This window comes from Brachionichthys hirsutus, chromosome 8, assembly GCF_040956055.1.
Source record: "Brachionichthys hirsutus isolate HB-005 chromosome 8, CSIRO-AGI_Bhir_v1, whole genome shotgun sequence".
NCBI classification, from domain to species: domain Eukaryota; kingdom Metazoa; phylum Chordata; class Actinopteri; order Lophiiformes; family Brachionichthyidae; genus Brachionichthys; species Brachionichthys hirsutus.
Window position 1 is genome coordinate 6467127 of NC_090904.1, and position 19577 is coordinate 6486703.

General features: G+C 42.6%; 1 protein-coding gene across 1 annotated transcript in view; it reads right to left on the bottom strand.

Annotated features, from left to right (window-relative positions):
* The window catches only part of LOC137898226 (semaphorin-3F-like), a 39260-nt gene extending 20590 nt beyond the window's left edge, over nucleotides 1-18670 (bottom strand). Inside the window, exon 1 of the mRNA XM_068742236.1 lies at nucleotides 18559-18670. Coding sequence (XP_068598337.1) covers nucleotides 18559-18670 — 112 coding nt within the window. The remainder of the gene's footprint in view (nucleotides 1-18558) is intronic.
* Between the last annotated feature and the right edge of the window lie 907 nt (nucleotides 18671-19577).

Below are 19577 nucleotides of genomic sequence, written 5' to 3' on the forward strand. Positions count from 1 at the left end.
AGATTGTCTTTACCAATATGTGATCGAGGAGATCTACCTTCATGCACACAGACATGAGGATTAATGATAACGTGATGCATAACTAAAGAGTATTCCCCAAAAGAAAAGGAATGACCCACAGGTAGTCTAATATGGGCCATCCTGAAAGTCTGATTGTTCAGATGTATCAAGTCAGCTTGTGTGGAATGCAAATCCCAAGTTCATGCTGAATGTCTGAGTCCAGTTTATTTTTGGTGCACGTACCGGCGGTCATTGCAAACATCGGCGTAGCTGAAAAGCAGTGGGAAGCCTTATCAGCCAAACCTGTCGCAGCGCTGTGTTTGCTGCTGTTCGACACCTCATAATCAGCTTCTCGCCACCCACTGAGGACAGAACTATTGACTCAGAACACATGTCACTGGAGCTGATTGCCGCTTACTTGCGCCTGTCAAGGACAAATAATTGGCACCAGATTATTTCTTATCTCGGAGCTACCGGATGCTGTCACTCAGATGCTGTTCACCCTTGCCTGCAGATGATAGTGTGCGTGTGTGTGTGTGTGTGTGTTTGTGCGTGTGCATATGTGTGTCTATAAATAGAAATAAAAGTAGAGCTCTTTGATCCTCACATCAAATCAGGGACACCTGTCTCCCAGTGCATAAATCAAGTGAAGTGAAAGATCCATTTAAGCACATATTCACTTCCTCTTCACTTCCTGGAGATGAGGTAGTAGAACAAAGATAAATAAAGGATGAGCGAATATCTCTGGCAAGAAGGATCATTGAGTGTCTTTCCCTTAACTCTGGTCTGCAAACCAAAACATGTGCATAGTAATGAAAAGATGATGCTGGGGAAATGAGGGAAGTATAGATGCAAAAGATTTTTCATTTTTCTGTAAGTGTTCCAAATTCCATGTCATGCAGCGATTACATAAAACTGTGTGCTGTTTAATTATTAGGTGTATTTACTGTCCAGACAAGCAGTCCAGCAAAAAAGTGAAGACTTTGCATTCTGTGAATATCACCACCACAGTGTGCAGACTACAATCCTTGTGAATTACAACCAGTGGTTTTACTGGTGCCATAGAAAGCTGCCCTCAATATTCTGGCAGGACAGCAGGTGAAAGGTTAAAGGACATGATGGGTCTGAAGTGAAAGCTCCTCCCTCCCCTCTTTACACACTTCAGCATAATCAGGATTTTCTTTTTTGTGTGTGTGTGTGTGTGTGTGGGGGGGGGGGGGGGGTCAGGCAGGGAACCTGCTCCATGCAGGGTTGAGCGAGATCAGGGTGGTCATTGTGATCCCATGGTGGGACGGTTGAGAGAAGGGGGGGTGGAGTAGAGTCTCTCTCGCCATAAGATTTTGGAAAACACCATAAACACTGGACTGTTCCTTACTTTGTTTACAGCTCACTCAATCCCAAGACACTGTGTGGGTCTTCAACTCACCATCGTACGCCCAAATGTTTGTGTGTGTGTGGGATTGGGGTTGTGCAGATGCTGGAACTGGTGTAAACATGATGAATCTGTGTTTGTTGTTGCAGCTCTGCTGCCGCTTGCAGCCGGCTGGTCAGGATGATGGTGGCGGTCAGTGGTGACAACATAGTTTAGAGGGATAATGGATAGGGCTGAATAATGAGACGGAGCTGGCACGAATGAGTGAAAATCCTCTCGCTGGCTGACCTCTAACCTGGTACTCAGAACAAACACTCTCTCTCTCAGCTGCACTAAAACACACCCAGATGCACAAAGTGTTCTCATGAGGGTCTCTTCATTTCCATTCATGGGTCTCTCAGAATCCTTTATCCCAGTTCCTAAGACAAAACTTTGATAAGGCAGTTCTCTTCACGCTGATTTTAACCAGAGCTGGACAAAGCTTTATTTTCAGTGTGCCCTCTTGCTTTCTCTTCTATCAAGGTCATGGCCAATGTGTTTTTTAGCTGGGGGGGCAATACGCGATGGGTAATTAGGAGGTAAATTTAGAGAGACCATTAGCAGCAAATGTTGACTCTTGGTCCGCTGGGGACAGCAGCCACCTCTGCCCTCTTTGGGTGTTCACCTATCCAGCCCAGTTCTAAACACTGACTATATTCCCCATGGTCATTTTTCACCCACAATGGTAAATGGTGTGGTAGATGAGTGAGAATGGAGGGAGGAGTCCCATGGGCAGAGAAGGCTGACAGTTAGCCTAAGAACTTCAATTTATCAAAGCAGGCAGGAGGAGCAATGGAAACTCTGAGTGGAAGGCTGGGAGTGCTGCTACATGTAGCCAACTCATAGAGTTTTGCTCCTCGCCACTGCTGCTGGAGGGGTAAAAAGCACAGCTCACAAAGGCACAAAGAGGTTCTCCGATGTGTATTCTAATCATGAGGTGGATGGAGGACAAAATGGTGCCCAAATACACAAAGACTCACTGCCAGCTTGGGTAGAGAGCAGTAGTGGAAACAGAGAAAGTTCTCACATTTACCATTTAAAAGAAAAGAAAGAAGTAATGAGAAAACAGTAATACCTTGACATACGAGTATAATTCGTTCCTGGACGGAGCTTGTAGCTCAATTCGCTCGTATGTCAAATAAATGTTTCCCATCTAAAATAACAGAAAAAAATGAATCCGTTTCTAAACACTCAAATCAAAACTAATGACAATGGGAAAAAAAACGTTTTTAATTATTATATAGACACACACACACACACATACAATAATATAATATGTATATATATATATATATAGTTTTGCTGTAATATAAAATGTGGTTTTATTTTGAGTGTACTTTTACTTTTACATTTACTATAGCAGCTAACAGCGGTGTAAAGTGCGGAGGAGGAGGGAGGGAGAGGGAGAGTAGGACGGTACGTAGACACTTTATTCCGTAATTGTACCTTTACACTTACATAAACCAAGACATAATAGTTCTGCCTTTGGAAGGCTTTGAGTTGTTGATAGCATCCTTCTGTTTGAGGATTGTACATATCGTCGATGTACTCCGCTCGTACTATTGGTGCCAAATCACTTCTGCGGACACCACGGTCACGTTGATCAATAATTACATGCTTCATCATCATCATCATGCATTTTTTCTTCTCACTGCTATCTTTGCTTCTCGCTTTCTTTGGATCCATCACTTATTATAAAGAATATTCACTGATATGAAAATCACTGAACGAGTGAAGCGTGCTCGCAGCACTCGGCCATGAATGTCGATGAATTACGTACAAAGGACTTTCACCAGAAACAAGACTGCAAGGGCTTTTTTGAAATGCTCCTCTTAGACAGGATGTTTGACTGTACTTGTACTGTAATACATGCTACTGTGTGACTGTACTTGTACTGCTCTAACATTCTATCTAATAAATATATTCATAATCATCATCATTTAGCGTCAGCATCTGGAAGCGGCTTGTATCTCAAATTTATCCTCGCATCTCAATGCAAAATATTGCTCGCAGGCTGGCTCGTATCTCGGAACGCTCGTATGTTGAGGTATTACTGTACTTGGCGGAGGTGCTGTGGACAGACGTGATGAGCAGACACAAAGGTAGGTGCATGGAAACCGGGATTAGGATTCGGCCTCCAGCAATCAGAAGACGAGAGTGAAATATCCATGCAGGTCAAAAAAACATCAACTGGAGAAAATAGTCACACATGGCTTGTCCAGATACGGTTGAACTCCATATGATACTAAGATGCAGCTGCAGTTAAACTCCAAACTCTCATATATTAAATAAAAACATGCGCTCTCTTTTCAACATCTCCTTCATGCATTCATTTGGATGATTTTCAGTTTAAGACAGATGATAGTCGTCAGATAATCAAAACGTTGTTTTTCACAAACTGAACCGAATCATCGCTCGGTGACGAGTGATGAAGAAACAAACATCTCTGTATCCATTAATCACTGTGCAGGCCTGCATCAACCGCCTTAGATTGCCTGAGCATTTCCGCCAGCCTTGAGATATTTCAGGGTTGTCACGCATACAGCTTCACCAAACATTTACAGCATTCCCATCTATCTTAGATCTTCATCTCTATGCCTAGTTAGTGCTGTTTTATTTATCACCTAGCTTCCTCTCACACCTTCCTTTTTCATGTCTGATCCTGCATCCATTGCATCCACTAGCCCCCCGTCTGCATACCAACTCTTTGAGGTAACACAAGCACCTTTCTTTGGCACCCAGCATGCCGCAGGTGGAAGAGGCAATCTGATGAGGGAAACGTGCGCACAATGAGTGCAGTGATGATGTATATAGCTATGACTGTCAGGCCTGTGCTTCATCCATCAAAAGTAACTTTACCATGGAGAGAACAAAGATTGTGAGGGGGTGTATCTAATGAGAGTCAACAGTCTGGCTTCCATCAAAATGCTGTCCAAGTTTAGGGCAATTTTCTCCAAAGGTGATTCAATTCAATTACTACAGTTGTTATACCTTGTCTCCTTGGAGCAACAACACCATGTGGTGTTTTTTTTTATTGTTACGGTAAATAGAGATAAGAAGGAAAGCAAAACCGGTAAATTGCTAGAACTGAGCTGGGGGATGTTTTTTTTTTGTGTCTTCTACGTCCACGCAACCGAGAGAGTCTGGAAAGGTTTTTGATCCTAAACAACACAGAAATTCAAAACAGGTATTAATACAGCAGGGTAGACAGGCTCATGGAGAATTCATTAAAGGCACAGCATTGCATAGAGTGTGTTTTGTGTGTGTTTAATCCTAAAACCGAGCATGAAACACTGTGTTCATGTAGAGGTTTGTGGTGTGAAATCAAAACACTCTTTCAGTCACACACTGCCAAGCAGGAGAAGTAGTCTGTGACGCTGTCATGCTACATTCTAATGGGAGAATGCCAGATGCTTATCTGCCTATGCATGGTCAATATAATACACACATACTATACCCTGCTGATGCACACACCCACTTGACCCCACATTGCTGCTAGACAAAGACAGGGTCACCCCTTGACCAGGTACGTGTCAGCACAGACCTCTTGTTGAGCCTTGTGCACTAATGTTGTGTGACAGCCACGGGACAACCCCAAACAAAATCCCACAATCAGGCCACTGCCTGTGATCGGCTTGTTGCTGTATTCTGCTTCATGGTTCTCAGATGGTGTACTTGAGACCAGGTATGTTGGGGCTGTGTTCATCTGTCTGACAGGCTTGGTTCAATCAATGGCGAGCTCCAGGTTTACCATTAAGACTGACATTGGCTTCCACAGCCATTGAATGTTAATGTCCTGTTCAAGATAACTGAAAATCAAAATGCAAAACAAACGTAAAATCCTTTAGACTACATTTCCCACAGTGTAATATCCCATTTTTGATTGAGGGCACATGAAGTCGCTTGGCACAAATCAACAGCTAATAAAACTATACGACTGCAGCTTTTCCTTGTCGCTAAACACATGCTTTTTTTTTTTTTGACTCTTTATTTGCATTTTCCAATAAACCCATGCTTTTACATTTCGGAAAGCCCGCTGTAACTCAGAGTCCTCGTTTAACAAGTGCATTGTTAAATGAGGACTATCTGTAGTCAAGATCTCCAAAAAGTTATTTTGACTATATGACGATGCCTGTCATGCATGGATTAATCAGAATCAATAAGAACGTTCCTATCCTATAGCCTATACTTTTGTTCGTTATTAGCTAGAACATTGTTATCTATTTCTTAAATGCTCTTTAGAAATCAGGTCCATTTGTAACCGACCATGTTCCAAATGAGCCGTTGACCTCATTTGATTCTGCTTGTATAATACACATGGAGCAAAAACTCCAAGTCTCTTCATCGCTACAACCACGGCTGTTCTAAGACAAACCAATAAATCAACAGCATCCTGATGATTTTTGAGTATATTCTCAAAACAAAAACTTGCTGATATTCTGTCAGGAACAATATTATGTTTCTGTGAGAGCAGCATGAGCACCATAAACATGACAAGTTACCTTGCTGCTGTTTCATTTCGTAAGGTTGGACTGAGTCTTTCCCAGAACATGCAGCGCGTCTATCTGTAGGCTTTGAGTTAATCCTTTTCACCTGCATAAAGTCCAGTTTCACTGTGACGTTTGGGCGACACAGCAAAAATCATGTTCAATGTGCTAGAACTGACAAACTGATATTCCAACCAGCCTGCAGCAACCAGCATGTCAGCGGCTCTCTGAATCAGTCATCTTGTGAATGTATCTCGCTTAACTGTAAGCTATTGTTTTAACACATTTGCACACATGACATTTCATATAGCTCATAATCAGAGACACAGATTTGATAGGAAAGATGGCAGAAAGTAATGCAAACAGTGGAAATCAAAAAAAAAAAAGCTATCAACTGTTTTTAGGAACATATTTGAATGAAAACAGAATATAAAGTCACTTATTTAGCACACATCTAGGATCTAACAGGAAGCCATGCAGTTGCAGAAAACAGCAGGTTTTGAACAGGTGAGATGATGAGAGCTCATCATGATTAGCAGAGGTCAAATCAGACCACCTTTCTGCCATCAGATTTGGAATTGTTTCTACACGTAACCACCAAATCAAATCAAAGCATCAACTAAAGTCGGAATGTTATATAGGTTTGATCTCTCCCAGCATAAAGGAAAAATAATTACTCCAAGGATGAGGGGACCCTCCTCAGAGAAATAATTACACGCTAAAACAGCGACTTACATTCCAATAGGTTGAATTTGTGCTTCAGGAGCAAAAAAATGTCAGTCAAGATGAAACATGTTGGTAGCCATTATATCTATAATGGATAATGGGAATTGTCTGCTGAAGGTGGGCCCCAGTCTCTCATCCCAGCCTGCAATTAAAGCAAATCTGCCCAAGGTCGGGTTGAGTGACAGGCTGACAGACCTATAGCTTATTGTCTGGCCTGTGTAATCCGTGGCCTTTTTCACTCCTTCCCTGACTGACGCGCCCACCCCTCCCATTTAAAAAAAAAAAAACCCAGTGACTGTTGATTTGGAGTCTTTCATGTTTGATGGACAGATGGGACATCCTACCCTGCGACCCTTTGACCTTCTTCTCACCCGTGACCATTAGGGTCATTGTGCAGAATGAATCTGTGGGGAGAGGATATTTAAATAGATGCATTTTGCGATACATTCATATTAATGAGGATAAGTTTTTCAATTGAAATCAACAGGTTGAACGGGATGCTTGGTTGAGGGAGCAGAAGTTGCTGAAGCACTGGGTGACAGGTCTGCCCTTCACTATAACCCTGGACCCTGGCAAATGCGAACCGTTCCTTTCAAGGCATGAAACGGACAATAAACCTTGATGCTCAGATTACAAGCAACAAAATATCAACTGTAAATCATAAAATGAGTGATTCCTGGGCATTTTATTGATGGTCGAAATGACGTTTTCAACTAATAACTACTTACAATGTGGCCCAGTAAGAGCACCTCACAAGTCTATTTTACACTCGACATTTTTTACAGTAGGATCCAGAGGTTGGAGGGTATTTAACTTCAGGCTCACTCTTCTGCTGAAAGCAACAAAATCTGTGCATCGCGATTGAAGTGGAAGATGCTCGGAAATATCTGACAAAAGAAAGTTTTAATAAATATATATATATATATAAAGCACTTTATTGTCATTTCACACTGTGATGCAATGGAATTAAGTAGGCTCCGCACAGTACAAAAACCAGTAAAGGTGAATTAAAAAAACAACAATACAAAGGACAGATCAGGCATGAAGTTATTACGGTAAACATACAGCATTCATGACAATAATGCTGTGAATATGATTGTTTTAAATGTTTATCTGGAAGTACCGGTTCTGATTAGAGAATGAGAAAGATAATATGAATACAAATAGAAAAAGCGAAATAGTGAGGAATGCCGGAGCCTTATCGGTTTGGAAGCAGCATGCGTGACAGTGGGAAATCAGAGTCCTCTCATCCATCCTCACATCGGGTGCTGAAGAAAGCCAGTGATTGCACAGACGCATGGAGGCTAAAAACCCTCTTATCTTCCCCCGTCATACCTTCTCACAAATCAATGACTCGCCATCCGCTCTGCACTGATAAGGCAACCAAACACAGCTGATCCACAACTGCAATCGAGAGAGCAAGAGAGAGTGGTCGGTCTCTCTCTCTCTCTCTCACACACACGCACACACACACTCCCTAATCTCTCTTATCTGTTTTCCATTCATCAGGTCTGAATAGAAGACAAGTTTAGGTCCTGTTTGCAGCTTGCCATATTTCTCTCTTGTAACTTATCCAGTGATCTGGTAATGATCATCTGATACAGTAGTGAATTACTTGCAACATTCGAACGAGAAAAAATTGGGAGGGGGTGGGAACTTATTTTTGGGTTATTTCAAAAATATCTGAATAATAAATGAAAGAGTAAAGTCCCACCGAGTCTGTTTGAAAAAACTGAATGGGCTTTGATTCAGAAAGTGTGTGAAGGGCAGTGACAAATGTTCCCTTTCCAACAACTCCAAACCATTAATTACACATGTATAGAGATTAGTAGTAGTATAGTAGTACAGAATGTACAATACCATAATAAAACATCTGGGATTTTGGAGCAGCTACATGTCTGTTAGCTAATTCCACACATTATGTAAAGCCCTGAAACAACTGCTCAGTGATGTTCGTTGTAATAAATGTAATAATACAATAATGATGTGAGACTAATTTGCAAAGCCTTGCATTTGAATGTGTTTTTACCAACTCAAAACAACAATGCATTTACACAAAAAAACCCCAGTTGTAAATAGCCCAGCATGCAGTGGGGGTGAAGTTCCTGTCATTTCACGGTTCACTTGGCTCTGAATGCATCGGTTTGTGAATAATTAATCATGCATAGATGGTTTTGTAGGACAGTGTAATCCGGCCATGGTGGTGAAAAGGTAAATTTCACGCTGTGACAACAATCCTTTACTTGACTGACATTAGTATAATCAAAAGCCATAGACTAATGAATTCCAAGAATTTTATCTTTTCTAAATGTGATTAGGCCTGAACAAGGCATCATTTGGGTTGGAAGTCTTCCCAGTATCAAATGCTGGCTTTCTGTTTCCTCTTTGTGACTCTTAACTGAGTCGACCACATTAAAACTAGATTTGTCAGCCGAGGTAAAAAAAGTTTTGCGTCTCTGTGTTTGTGCCAGGAGTTGCTGCTTCTTATAAGCTCCCTGAGGGGCCCGTCGGTGGTCTTGCATCATCGTAGCGTGGTGAAGCACATGGTCCAGAGGAGCGTATCAATTCATCTAAAACAAAATCCTACAGAACATGAAAGCGCGGGATCATGGCCAATGTTCAACTGATGACTGTTTGAGCGTCTGTGCCAAGAGGAGGAAAACGGAGAGACGAGAATGTTGAGAGACAGAGAGCGAGTGAGAGAGGAAAAGGACGGACAGAAGAGCTTTGAGCTGTGATGCCATGCAACTGTTGTATGTCACTCCCCCCCTCCGCTTCCCCGGGGACGTGAATGAAGTAAATGAATGATGGACCCAGCCCACACAAATGCCCCTCTTCTATTGAGACCAAGCGAGCCATTCACTGCGATGAGTGAGGCGTCAACATCAACAACAACAATAACAACAGCAACACAGGAGGCCCTTGCTCCTATTTCTCATTCATACATATGTATGCAGTCAAACAGGCATACGGCCCAGACACTATGGACAACACTGCCAACATACCATTAGGGACACCTCGAGAAGGTTCCTGAGAACAGGGCTGACTAACAAAGCACTGGAGGCAAAGGGGCGTGACCGGAGCAGGCATGGAAAAAAACAAACCTTGGCATCACGTCAATGAAACAGCCACAATGACCAGGGATGAGAGGCCATCTCCTCCCCTCCACCGTCGGCACATTATCAGGAAGCCCATCAGTGCATGAACCCAGAAAACAAGCGCCAGAAACCTCATGCTCCACCACATTCTGCCGTTCCACCTTGGCTCGGTTCTCCTCTGTTCTACCAGGATGAGGGAAGTTCATGGGATTCACGCCCACGCAGATACTCTCATTCAGAGGTCTGACCTTCAGACTCAGGCATTACATGCCTGAAGCCGCGGGACCTAATGGGATATGGGGAATACAAATCCGATTGAAGGGAGATCAATCTGACAAGAGAGGCTGCGCTATTTACCAAGCATTTACATGGCAAACCTTTATGGTGGGGTTGGTAATGATGTTAGCGTCTGACTGAGGCTTGGGTTTCACCAATTTGTGTCCTGCAGAGAGAACGTATGAAGAATGTACAAAAGTGGGCCGGAGCTGAGGCTGAAATGTGAAATACAGTTCTGACAGGAGCAGGAAGAGAAGGAGGAATGTTCTGCCCTTTTAATCCAATACTCAGGCAAACTCCCACAGGATCCTGGTCAGGCTCAACCACAGGCCTAATTTCTCCCATAATCACAATGACAGGTACTTGGTCTTCACCCAACATATAGTGTACACACACACACAGGTTTGATGGACTATTAGTCTGAATCTCCCACACCTGCATAATTTCATAAGGTTGTGAGTGCTTGAGATTGGCCAGCTTCTGCTTCAAAGCGACTTCGACTTCACATTTTTGAAAGGAAGCACTCCCCAGAAAACTTTGCCGAACTGGCACAGAGCGAGACTGATCGCATAAACACTCCGGCAAAAGACATTTTATTACAAAAACGTTTTCACACCGCTTTATTTTGTTGATGAATAGCTTCATGGTTCGGAATACATATGTTGTTCTCTGGTGTCAAATGACAGGACTTCTTGTACAACGTGGATGACGTCATATTTAAACGTGTGCACTGATATGAAACCCTGCAGCAGCACAAAGGCTATTGCCGGGCCTTTGGCACAGAGCTGAACTGACCGAGCATTTACCAGCTGAGAGAACCCAGTCCAACACACACACACACATAAATGCACTTGCGTGCGTCCTGGAGTCTGTTGTCACTCACAGTCCGGCCTGAGTCTGCTCCTCTGCTCCCTTCACGTTTTCCTCCGCTCCCCTTATCTTACTGACAGTCCTTGCTTTGACTCCTGCACTCCTTATCTGGCTCGCTCTGTCGTTCAGTCTCTCTGTCTCCATCTTTTCCTCCTGTCCCCCCAGATGATGCCCGAGTTACAACAAGACAAGTTCCCTAGGTTCAACATGTTAGTCTCCATCTGTGGGGAGAGGAACAAGTCTGTCGACTCTCACGTCAAATTCAGATAACATTACCGTGATGAGGGGAGAGAAAATCCTCATAGACACAATACCAACGCTCCGGCAGTCTGTCAGCTGTTATGTAATGTCTCATTCATCAGAAACTCCTGTTGTCATCACTGATAAACCAAAGCAATTCCTTTGTTCAGCGTCAGTCTGCAACAAAAGAGTTGTTCATCATCATAAACATGTTGATCAGCTCATAAACTAATCAGTGAGTCTATAAAATAAAAAAATAAGTGTTTTAAAAAGGTTTTTATGCATCTGACCTTTTATCAACAAACACGTAATATTAAACTAACACAAAACGGATTAAAGCTACTGTCCTGTCGGCTTGTCCCGTCAGAGGTCACCACAGCAAATCAACCTTCTCCACTTCACCCTGCCCTTTGCATCGTCCTCCCCAACACCAGCTACTCTCATGTCCTCCCTCACTACGTCCATGCATCTTCTCCTGGGTCGACCTCTAGCCCTGTTCCCTGGCAGTTCCATCCTCAGCATCCTTCTACTGATAACAAAAGGGATTACATAACTACCTACGAGGCGGTTGTTGTATAATCACCAGCGTTGGTTCGTTGGTTTGTCTCTTTGCTTGTCTGTCTGTCTGACTGGTAGCAAGATATCTCAGAAGGTTTCAGAGGGATCTTGATGAAATTGTCAGGAAATGTTGGGAATCTTACCAGAAACGGTAAGATTAAGAAGGTTGGTGCATCCTGATGCAGCTCAGCCAGATTTTCACGGTCGGCTGTATTTGTATTTTGTCTGTTCTGATGCTCTTATTATTTTACATGCCAAGCATAACAACTGGTTTTGTCTTGTACTTAAATTTGAACCAGATGCTACAACCAACTGCGATAAAACTAAGGAAGCTTTGCTTTATTTAAGGACTCCAGTGTGGTACGGTCACACTGGACATGAACTCACAAAAACACACACATACAACACGTGTAGCTATATGACAGTGATTACCCTGAGTGGGTGTCCCAACCCAAGAGTTTACAATGGCCACCATAAGAACAAGGTCAGTGGTACTGCAGTAACAGGATCTCAACACTGACAGACAAATGATAATGAACAATAGTTGTCTGAGTAAACATGGCGCGGTACCCTTGACCCCCTGTCTCCTTAATTTCAGGCTGACCCACAAACCCCCACAGATTCACACATCTGGAGCGCACATCCAGTCGGGTGGAGCCTCCAAAGCGACAAACCAAACCTCCACTTATTTGCTCACTAAATTCAAAACCTCTACGCGGCCTCATCAAAGTCTATTGTCTCAGTAAATGTATTTTTTTTATTAAGCCTTACATCCTTGACGCTGCTTTGTTTGAGGATTTCCTGAGAGCAGACGAGACAGCAGACATCAGGGGAAATAAGCACAACTACGTGATTACATCCCACCTCGCCGCTGTGGAGGGAATCATCTGAACCTGATTCACTTTGTGAAGAGTGACAGGTTGATGCTGCTATGGCAACTACACCAAAGCGGTGTCATATATAGCTCTTTAAAGAAGTTCTGATGAGAGCACACAGACACACACACACACAACACATAAGTATATGAGCTAGACATGAATATTAAAAGACTCCCATTCCTCCCTGTCACTCCGATTCTTGCCATTCCACTCTCTAACTCTGTCTCCAACCACAACAACTGTCCTTTTCACCTGCACTGGCCTCCTGTTCTTCTTCTGCAGGTGGTGACACTGATCATATCCTTCGTATTAAAATATGAGCCCTCCTCTGCTCATTACACAGATTATTTAGATTTTGATTATTTAGAATTTCCAGAATGTGAACTCTGTAACGTGCTCAGAATCCCAATAATTAAAAAAACATCACTAAAAAAGACTCTGTGAACGTATCAAGTTCTTCAAACATGAGAAAAAGAGATGGCTTCCACCTATTTTTATCTTGTCTGTCACATTTTGATTTCAAAAAAAGAAAAGAAAATGGCTGCAGCTAAAACACAAACATGCACCGGGATGTTCGCAGCACAGTGTTGCTGATTTTCAGCCCCTGTTGAGTGTTGCCCCCCTTTACACGTGGAGGAACACAGAGGACCGGCGGGGCTGAGTACAGAGCTTATAAACGGTGCAGCTGTATGAGGTGCAACCTACATCACACATCCATACAAAGCAAAAGTCTAGAGTTCTTTAATATAGATAAAGTTTCAATGCATGAAAGTCCGTTATAAAATATCAGGTTGTTTAGTAAGATGTCAACTCTGCACGCAACCACTAATACAATACTAATTGACTTCATCACCTTGGGTTCAGATTAGATGGAATGAAGTACGTACTAACCATAACCCTAAAATACTTTACTTAAGTAGAATCCTTAATTCTTCTTTTTGTGTGTGTGTGTGTATTTACATGCTCTTACCTTTTGCACTTTCACTCCACATTTTAGAGGAAAACATTATTTTAATTCTAATGCAATATGCACTGCATTTCTTATCCGATCAATTGAGACTCTAATCTGATAAAAACAACGTAATTTCAATAAACGTGACAAATGCTGAATCAGGAGAGTTACTAGACATAAACCTCTACTGGGCTACTAGTTTCCCGTTACTCAAATCACTAATCCATTTGAATACCTGTTGTGTCTATAATAATCTACACAATGCGATACACAACCTCTCTTTTCTATCACGGCCTCTGTGTGTCTAGTTTAAGGTATTGTCGACAGAAAGAAGTGAGACTGCATACACTCGTTTGACTTGACTCAAGAGTGCTATAGCGTCAGCTCTTGATGCACTAATGCCAAAGATCTTGCGCCACATTTATACAGACATTATGCTTCCTGTCTGTTTGGAGCTTCATCGAGTCTCACAACCTTATTCCAAGGCCGGATGATTAGATCGGCTCCTCCCCCAGAACAAATAATTACATCTATGATTAAAATGCTTAATAGCTAAAGACTGGAATAATAAATAGCCACGTGATTACCGTTTCATTTGGATGTTGTACATTTTTTAGCGCCGTGGGGAGATTCCGGCATTAATGAGGAGTTAGGCACCAGCTCTGCTCAGCAGCTCAGAGGAAATATTCAAATCACGGCAAACTGTTTTCAATCTGGAGCTTTTCACTGGGAGCAGCGATTTGTGCCTACATATATCTCTGTGATATCATTAAAGGATAGGAAGTGAGCAATTTAGGGAGGTAAAATGACTTCAAATGGTTACACAAAGGAGGCACAGTATTTCCTTTCAGGCATGCGAGCTAAGTGCTTTAGCTGGGCTGGTGTGCTCGTCCCGTCTTTGTCCATCATTCCTTTACTCCATCACTGTTGCACCTTCGCCCCCAAGGCAAGTCTGGTCACTGAGGAGGGCCCCCCTCTCCTCTATTAAGGGCACACTGGGTGCTCTCCTCCTCATATCAACAAGCAAATACAGACTGTGTGAGTACGGAGTAAAGGCAGAGGAGGAGATGACAAGGCAGAGGAGGAGAGGGTGATAAAAACAAAAAGAAACAGATGAGACGGACACTATATTTAGCAATGGAGCTGTCGCCTTTTGTTTCTCTCTCCTGAATAATCAGTTTGACAGGATGTATCCTGCAGAGCAGAGGTTGCTGGGATGCACCCCCCCCCCCTCCCCCCCACCTCCTCCACCAGCAGCATCTCCAAGGAGAAAGTAGCTAACTGCTGCAGGCTTGCATGTGACAGTCAGCATCCATTAGCATGTGGAAACACTTTTCGGCACCTTGACATTCTCTAATGGAGATAATGGAGTCGGGATGGAGTCCAGAACTACAGGCTGTTGTGTTTTGTTGTCGATGTGATGCATGCCAACGGTACAGCATGAATGAATGAGCAGCAGCACGAACACGAGATATGTCCAAGGTTTCTGTCCAGAAGCTCTTCCAGTTGGAATGAAGGAGAGACTGTGGCACATGTTACCTTATTGACTGTCTGCTGAGACAGACGGGAACAAACACAACTGGTAGATGGAGGACAAAGAGGACACACACGAGATAATGTGAGTGGTTCAGTGCACAATGGACTTTGGCTGGGCGTATTAAAAAAATAAACATATTTGCTTTAGGGGATAACCAGCAAACCAGTACTGCTTGTTTTTCAAAATGAAACATATCACTCCGTAATAAGAGTTGCGTGTTTCCGAAATGTTGCAGCACATTTAAAACAATACCATCTTTAAAATTAATTCTTCAGTATTCAGTCTAACTGACCACTTCCATATGTTAAATAAGTGTTCAATGTGCAAAATACATGACATTAGCACTACACAACACATGATTCTCATTACTGACCACCAGAATAATGATGCATTTCTAAATGATTAATACACTTTGGCTATCATCCAAATATGACTCATGTAAGTAAATCTCATCATCACCGTCATTAATCTCTTTTTTTTTTACTTCTCTGTTGTCTATAATATAATGCACGACAATGTGAAATGTGACCTAATGCTGTTGCTGTCGAATTACATATTTTCTGCAGCTGAAGGAAAGAGCGATATTAGGATATTAGAACAGCATTCTCACAGACTGAATGGATTTGTTGCCTCCCTGATGATTAGCTAATCATAATACAGATCTGTGCATCATATTTTGATGCAAACAGGTCAAGACAATTGAAGCAACACCACAAAAAGAAATGTGTCAAAGGCTTGCAATCACTTTTGTCTTTTTACTTTACATCCCTGGGACTGTAACAAGAAAGTATTTGTGTTTAAACTTGGTTTAGTTTTCCTACATTAACCTCGAGTAGGACAGAACGAGGTCTAAGTTGTAGAGTCAGACAGAAGGGATGTCGAGTTCAAACTCGGTAACTGCTCCTAATTATTCAAGGAGTAAAGACATGGAGGACGTCTCCTCACCTCTGATCTTAACCGTGAAAACTCTCTGGAGAGATGAGCAGATAGAGGAGTCTTTGTTCGTCTGTGACAATCGACCCATTAAGTGGGACAAAAAGACTGTCAAGGAGTGAGGTGGGGGGGCAGCGGCTGGAGTAACCCGAAGATTGTCCATTAGGGACTAGTCCAATTATAGGACTGCCTGCCTTTGTCTGGCTTTCTTCTCAGAGCTAACCTTGTACCCAGGTGTTCCACTGAGAACTAAAAAGGTTGCAGGAAAACAAAGTTAAACACTTTCAAATGTGCCTGAGGATTAGGAGTGACAAGCTATTACTTGTTAATATGGTGCCATTCTCCCACAGTTTGAGGGCAGTTAACCTCGGGTGGGACTGGCTTCTGTTTGAAGGGTCACAACCTTGCAGAGCCCCCACACACTGAAATAGCATGTGATTACAGACCTTGTTTAAAAGTAAATATAGGAGTTCCCAGCAGCTGATCTAAGGTGGCCTTTTTCCAGTCTTTTATGATAAGCCGACACAGATGGGATCTTTTGTGTGTCTAATGTCACCCATGAATTGGATGTGGGTTATGTTAAGGGTTATGAAGTGACAAAAGGAGAGCATTGAAGCCTGTGGTTTGTGTGTGTGTGTGTGTGTGTGTGTGTGTGTGTGCATCTGTATTTTCAACTCTTTTGAAGTCTGGGTTGATGATCGATTCCTGTGATCCTAAAAGGGACATTCCTTTGGTCTTAGCCTGTGTTTGCTCTCTTGGTGCTTATCACAGTTAATAGCTCAACCTGCACTAACACACTCAGTGGCTACTTTACTAACTGCAAGAGACTGCATAACTCTCACAATTCCATTTCACATTTCAAAATACAGTATTTTCTTAGTCACTTTTAGAAAATAAACTTTATGTGATGATACCGGTACATGCAATTTCAGCATTTAGCATGAAAAGCCTTCAGCTTTTAGTGATGCAAAGATTTAGGACATTTGGAATATTATATAAATAGTTCCACAGAAATCCAAGCATTTAAACAGATTCCCAATTGATACAGCACTAATACTGAATATATACTGCACAATATATCATGTTTAAGCCACTCTATTTTGCTTTAACAGAGGGTAACTATTTGAAAACCATAAACAAAGGATTTTCTGGATTCTTGGATTTCAGCCAGAAGACTATGCTGTGTTCCAGTTTGACACAATAAAAATAATCAATGGGAAATGATAGATTGTAGAGAGAATGTCATGCTCTGGAAACAAAAGTGATTCTATTAGCAGCTTGTAGCCTTAATTTGTTTCATCATTAAAACTGACATTCTCATTAACAATTATCTTAATTATGTCTATGAAACACTCTTGATGCCCATACTTTACAGACTCCATCAATCCTAAAATAAATGATATGGGCAAGTACAGTGGGATGTCAAAAGATAATGGTGAAAGCATATTACAGAGCTATCCTCAGCAGTATGGTGTAAATGTAATACAATTATGGTCTGCACTGGTGAGGTCGCATGTTTTGTCTCTAGCTATCTGAGGGAGCTCTGTGAGACAGATTAACTTCAAAAACGAATTAAAAACAGGTAGAAATTCGATTAAAAGAATGAAAAAGGAATTCCACCAAGTAAATGTGAGTCCGCTGGAGTGTGACATCCAACTCGATTAGAGACAGAGAGAAGGAGATGGGATCAGAGGGATGAAGAGAGAGGAAAGGAAACACATAAACAAAGCATCTGAGGCAGAGGAAGAAAACCGCGGAACTGTCACTGACAAAAACCTTTCAGGTCAAAGCTTTCAGGAGTGTAGCAGAACCCCACAGCCTGGATTAGCATCAAGCAGAGTGGAAGTAATTATCTCTGCTATTGCAGGTTTTACAAGAAATGTGGACATTTAATTTAACAGCCCATAGTTGATACAGAAAAAAGATTATTTTCAATGTTATTTGCAGAAAAAGTTCCATTTCCCATTAAGTGCTTCTATTAAAACTCCTGGTGACACAAGCTCGTTAACGCTCACATTCAGTTGCAGATAAAAAAAAACCCCCAGGAGCCCTGCTTGGACACGAAGGCTTTGCAATCGCTGGAATGACAAACCCCAAACTCGGCGTACCACTGGGACCTTTCTGACAGGACAGTTCAACACACACACACACACACACACAGGGTCTCACGGGCCCTGACAAACATTCATAACACGCAGAGTCTGCGCCCTGAGTGCGTAAACCAGCCAAGTGTTAAATCTGACTTGATTTCAGGAGGAAGCTGAGGTCACACAAATGCCTCTGTGGGAAAGAATGGCAGTCCAGCAATTAGGAGATCACATCTGGCCTGGGCCAGTCAGGAAAATCAGCAGCACATCTCTTCTTTCTCATCAAGCAGTTCTCCCATCAGCACACGTTCAAACTCTCTGTGAGGCACTGATGGAATAAAGGCTTTCCCAGCAAGGATTCCAGCTTAGTTTACTCGTTCCTGTTACTGACATACATGCGCTAGATGGTGATAGATGTGGGTTTTAACAGCAGTGATCAATCCTCAATACGTAGAGAAACCCAGAAACAAAACCAACTGGGTCACAAACACAGAATCTGCCTTACCTTTGAAGGACAGGAAGATCCTGGGAGCAGAGAGGGGTTCGATGAAGGAGGGCAGCGCCCCAGATGATAGGGCCAGCAGGGCCAGTAGCCAACACAGTTTGTCCCACATCATTGTTCCTCTGTTTAACAGAGGAGATGGAGCGCTGAGGAGCTGAGGGACAGAAGACGCATGAGCATCAGACAGCAAGCCTGCACTTTAGTCTTGATCACTGGGTTGCAATAACAAACAATATTTAGAGTCAGTCAGCTCCACATTGTGTAAATAATACAACACATAGAGGCATAGAGCCCTCCTCAGACCAACGTGTTGCTGGTGCAAGAAACACCCCAGTGACTTAAACCCGAGCTTCAAATGGAATGACACGCTGTTGGTTGAGATTTGAGTTTTCACAATTGTAGACTTCTTCTGGTTTGTGCCTTTCCATTCCGCCCACAGTTAGTCTTGCCCGTGTCTGCTTCTGTGTAATACAGAACGTGCCCGCGCCTCACCGGCCTGCCGATCCCTACAAAGCGTCCAACACGATTAAAAAAACGTGTTTTTTTCCTGCTGGATGAAATTTATCTGCTACAATCTATCACACATCAACCCTTATGGCGCGCGTTAAGGCTGGCGCGCTCTGGCATCGCGCTCTGGCAATCACAAAACGCACCAACATGCGCTTCCTCGTTACAATGAGAGCTGGAGTTAATAATATAATACTCTATTAATTATATTATACTAATATTATTATAAGCACATGGAAGAGCTGGGTCAAGATAATAATAATAATAATACTAATAATAATAAAGCTTGGATATGCGAGCGGATAACGACGGACCAATTTAAGCGAACGTGCTTTTTGCGCATGCGTAATATCGGTCTCCTTATAAACGCGCATCTGAGCCTGAGGTCGAGCTGTCAAGCAGGGGTTTGAGCTCGAGGTGCGCGTTGAGCCTTTAAAGGCAGAACTCAACCAAGAGAAAAGTAGCTCTGAGGAGGATAAAGGACAAGTTAATAAACTATTTCAGCCGGTAATAAA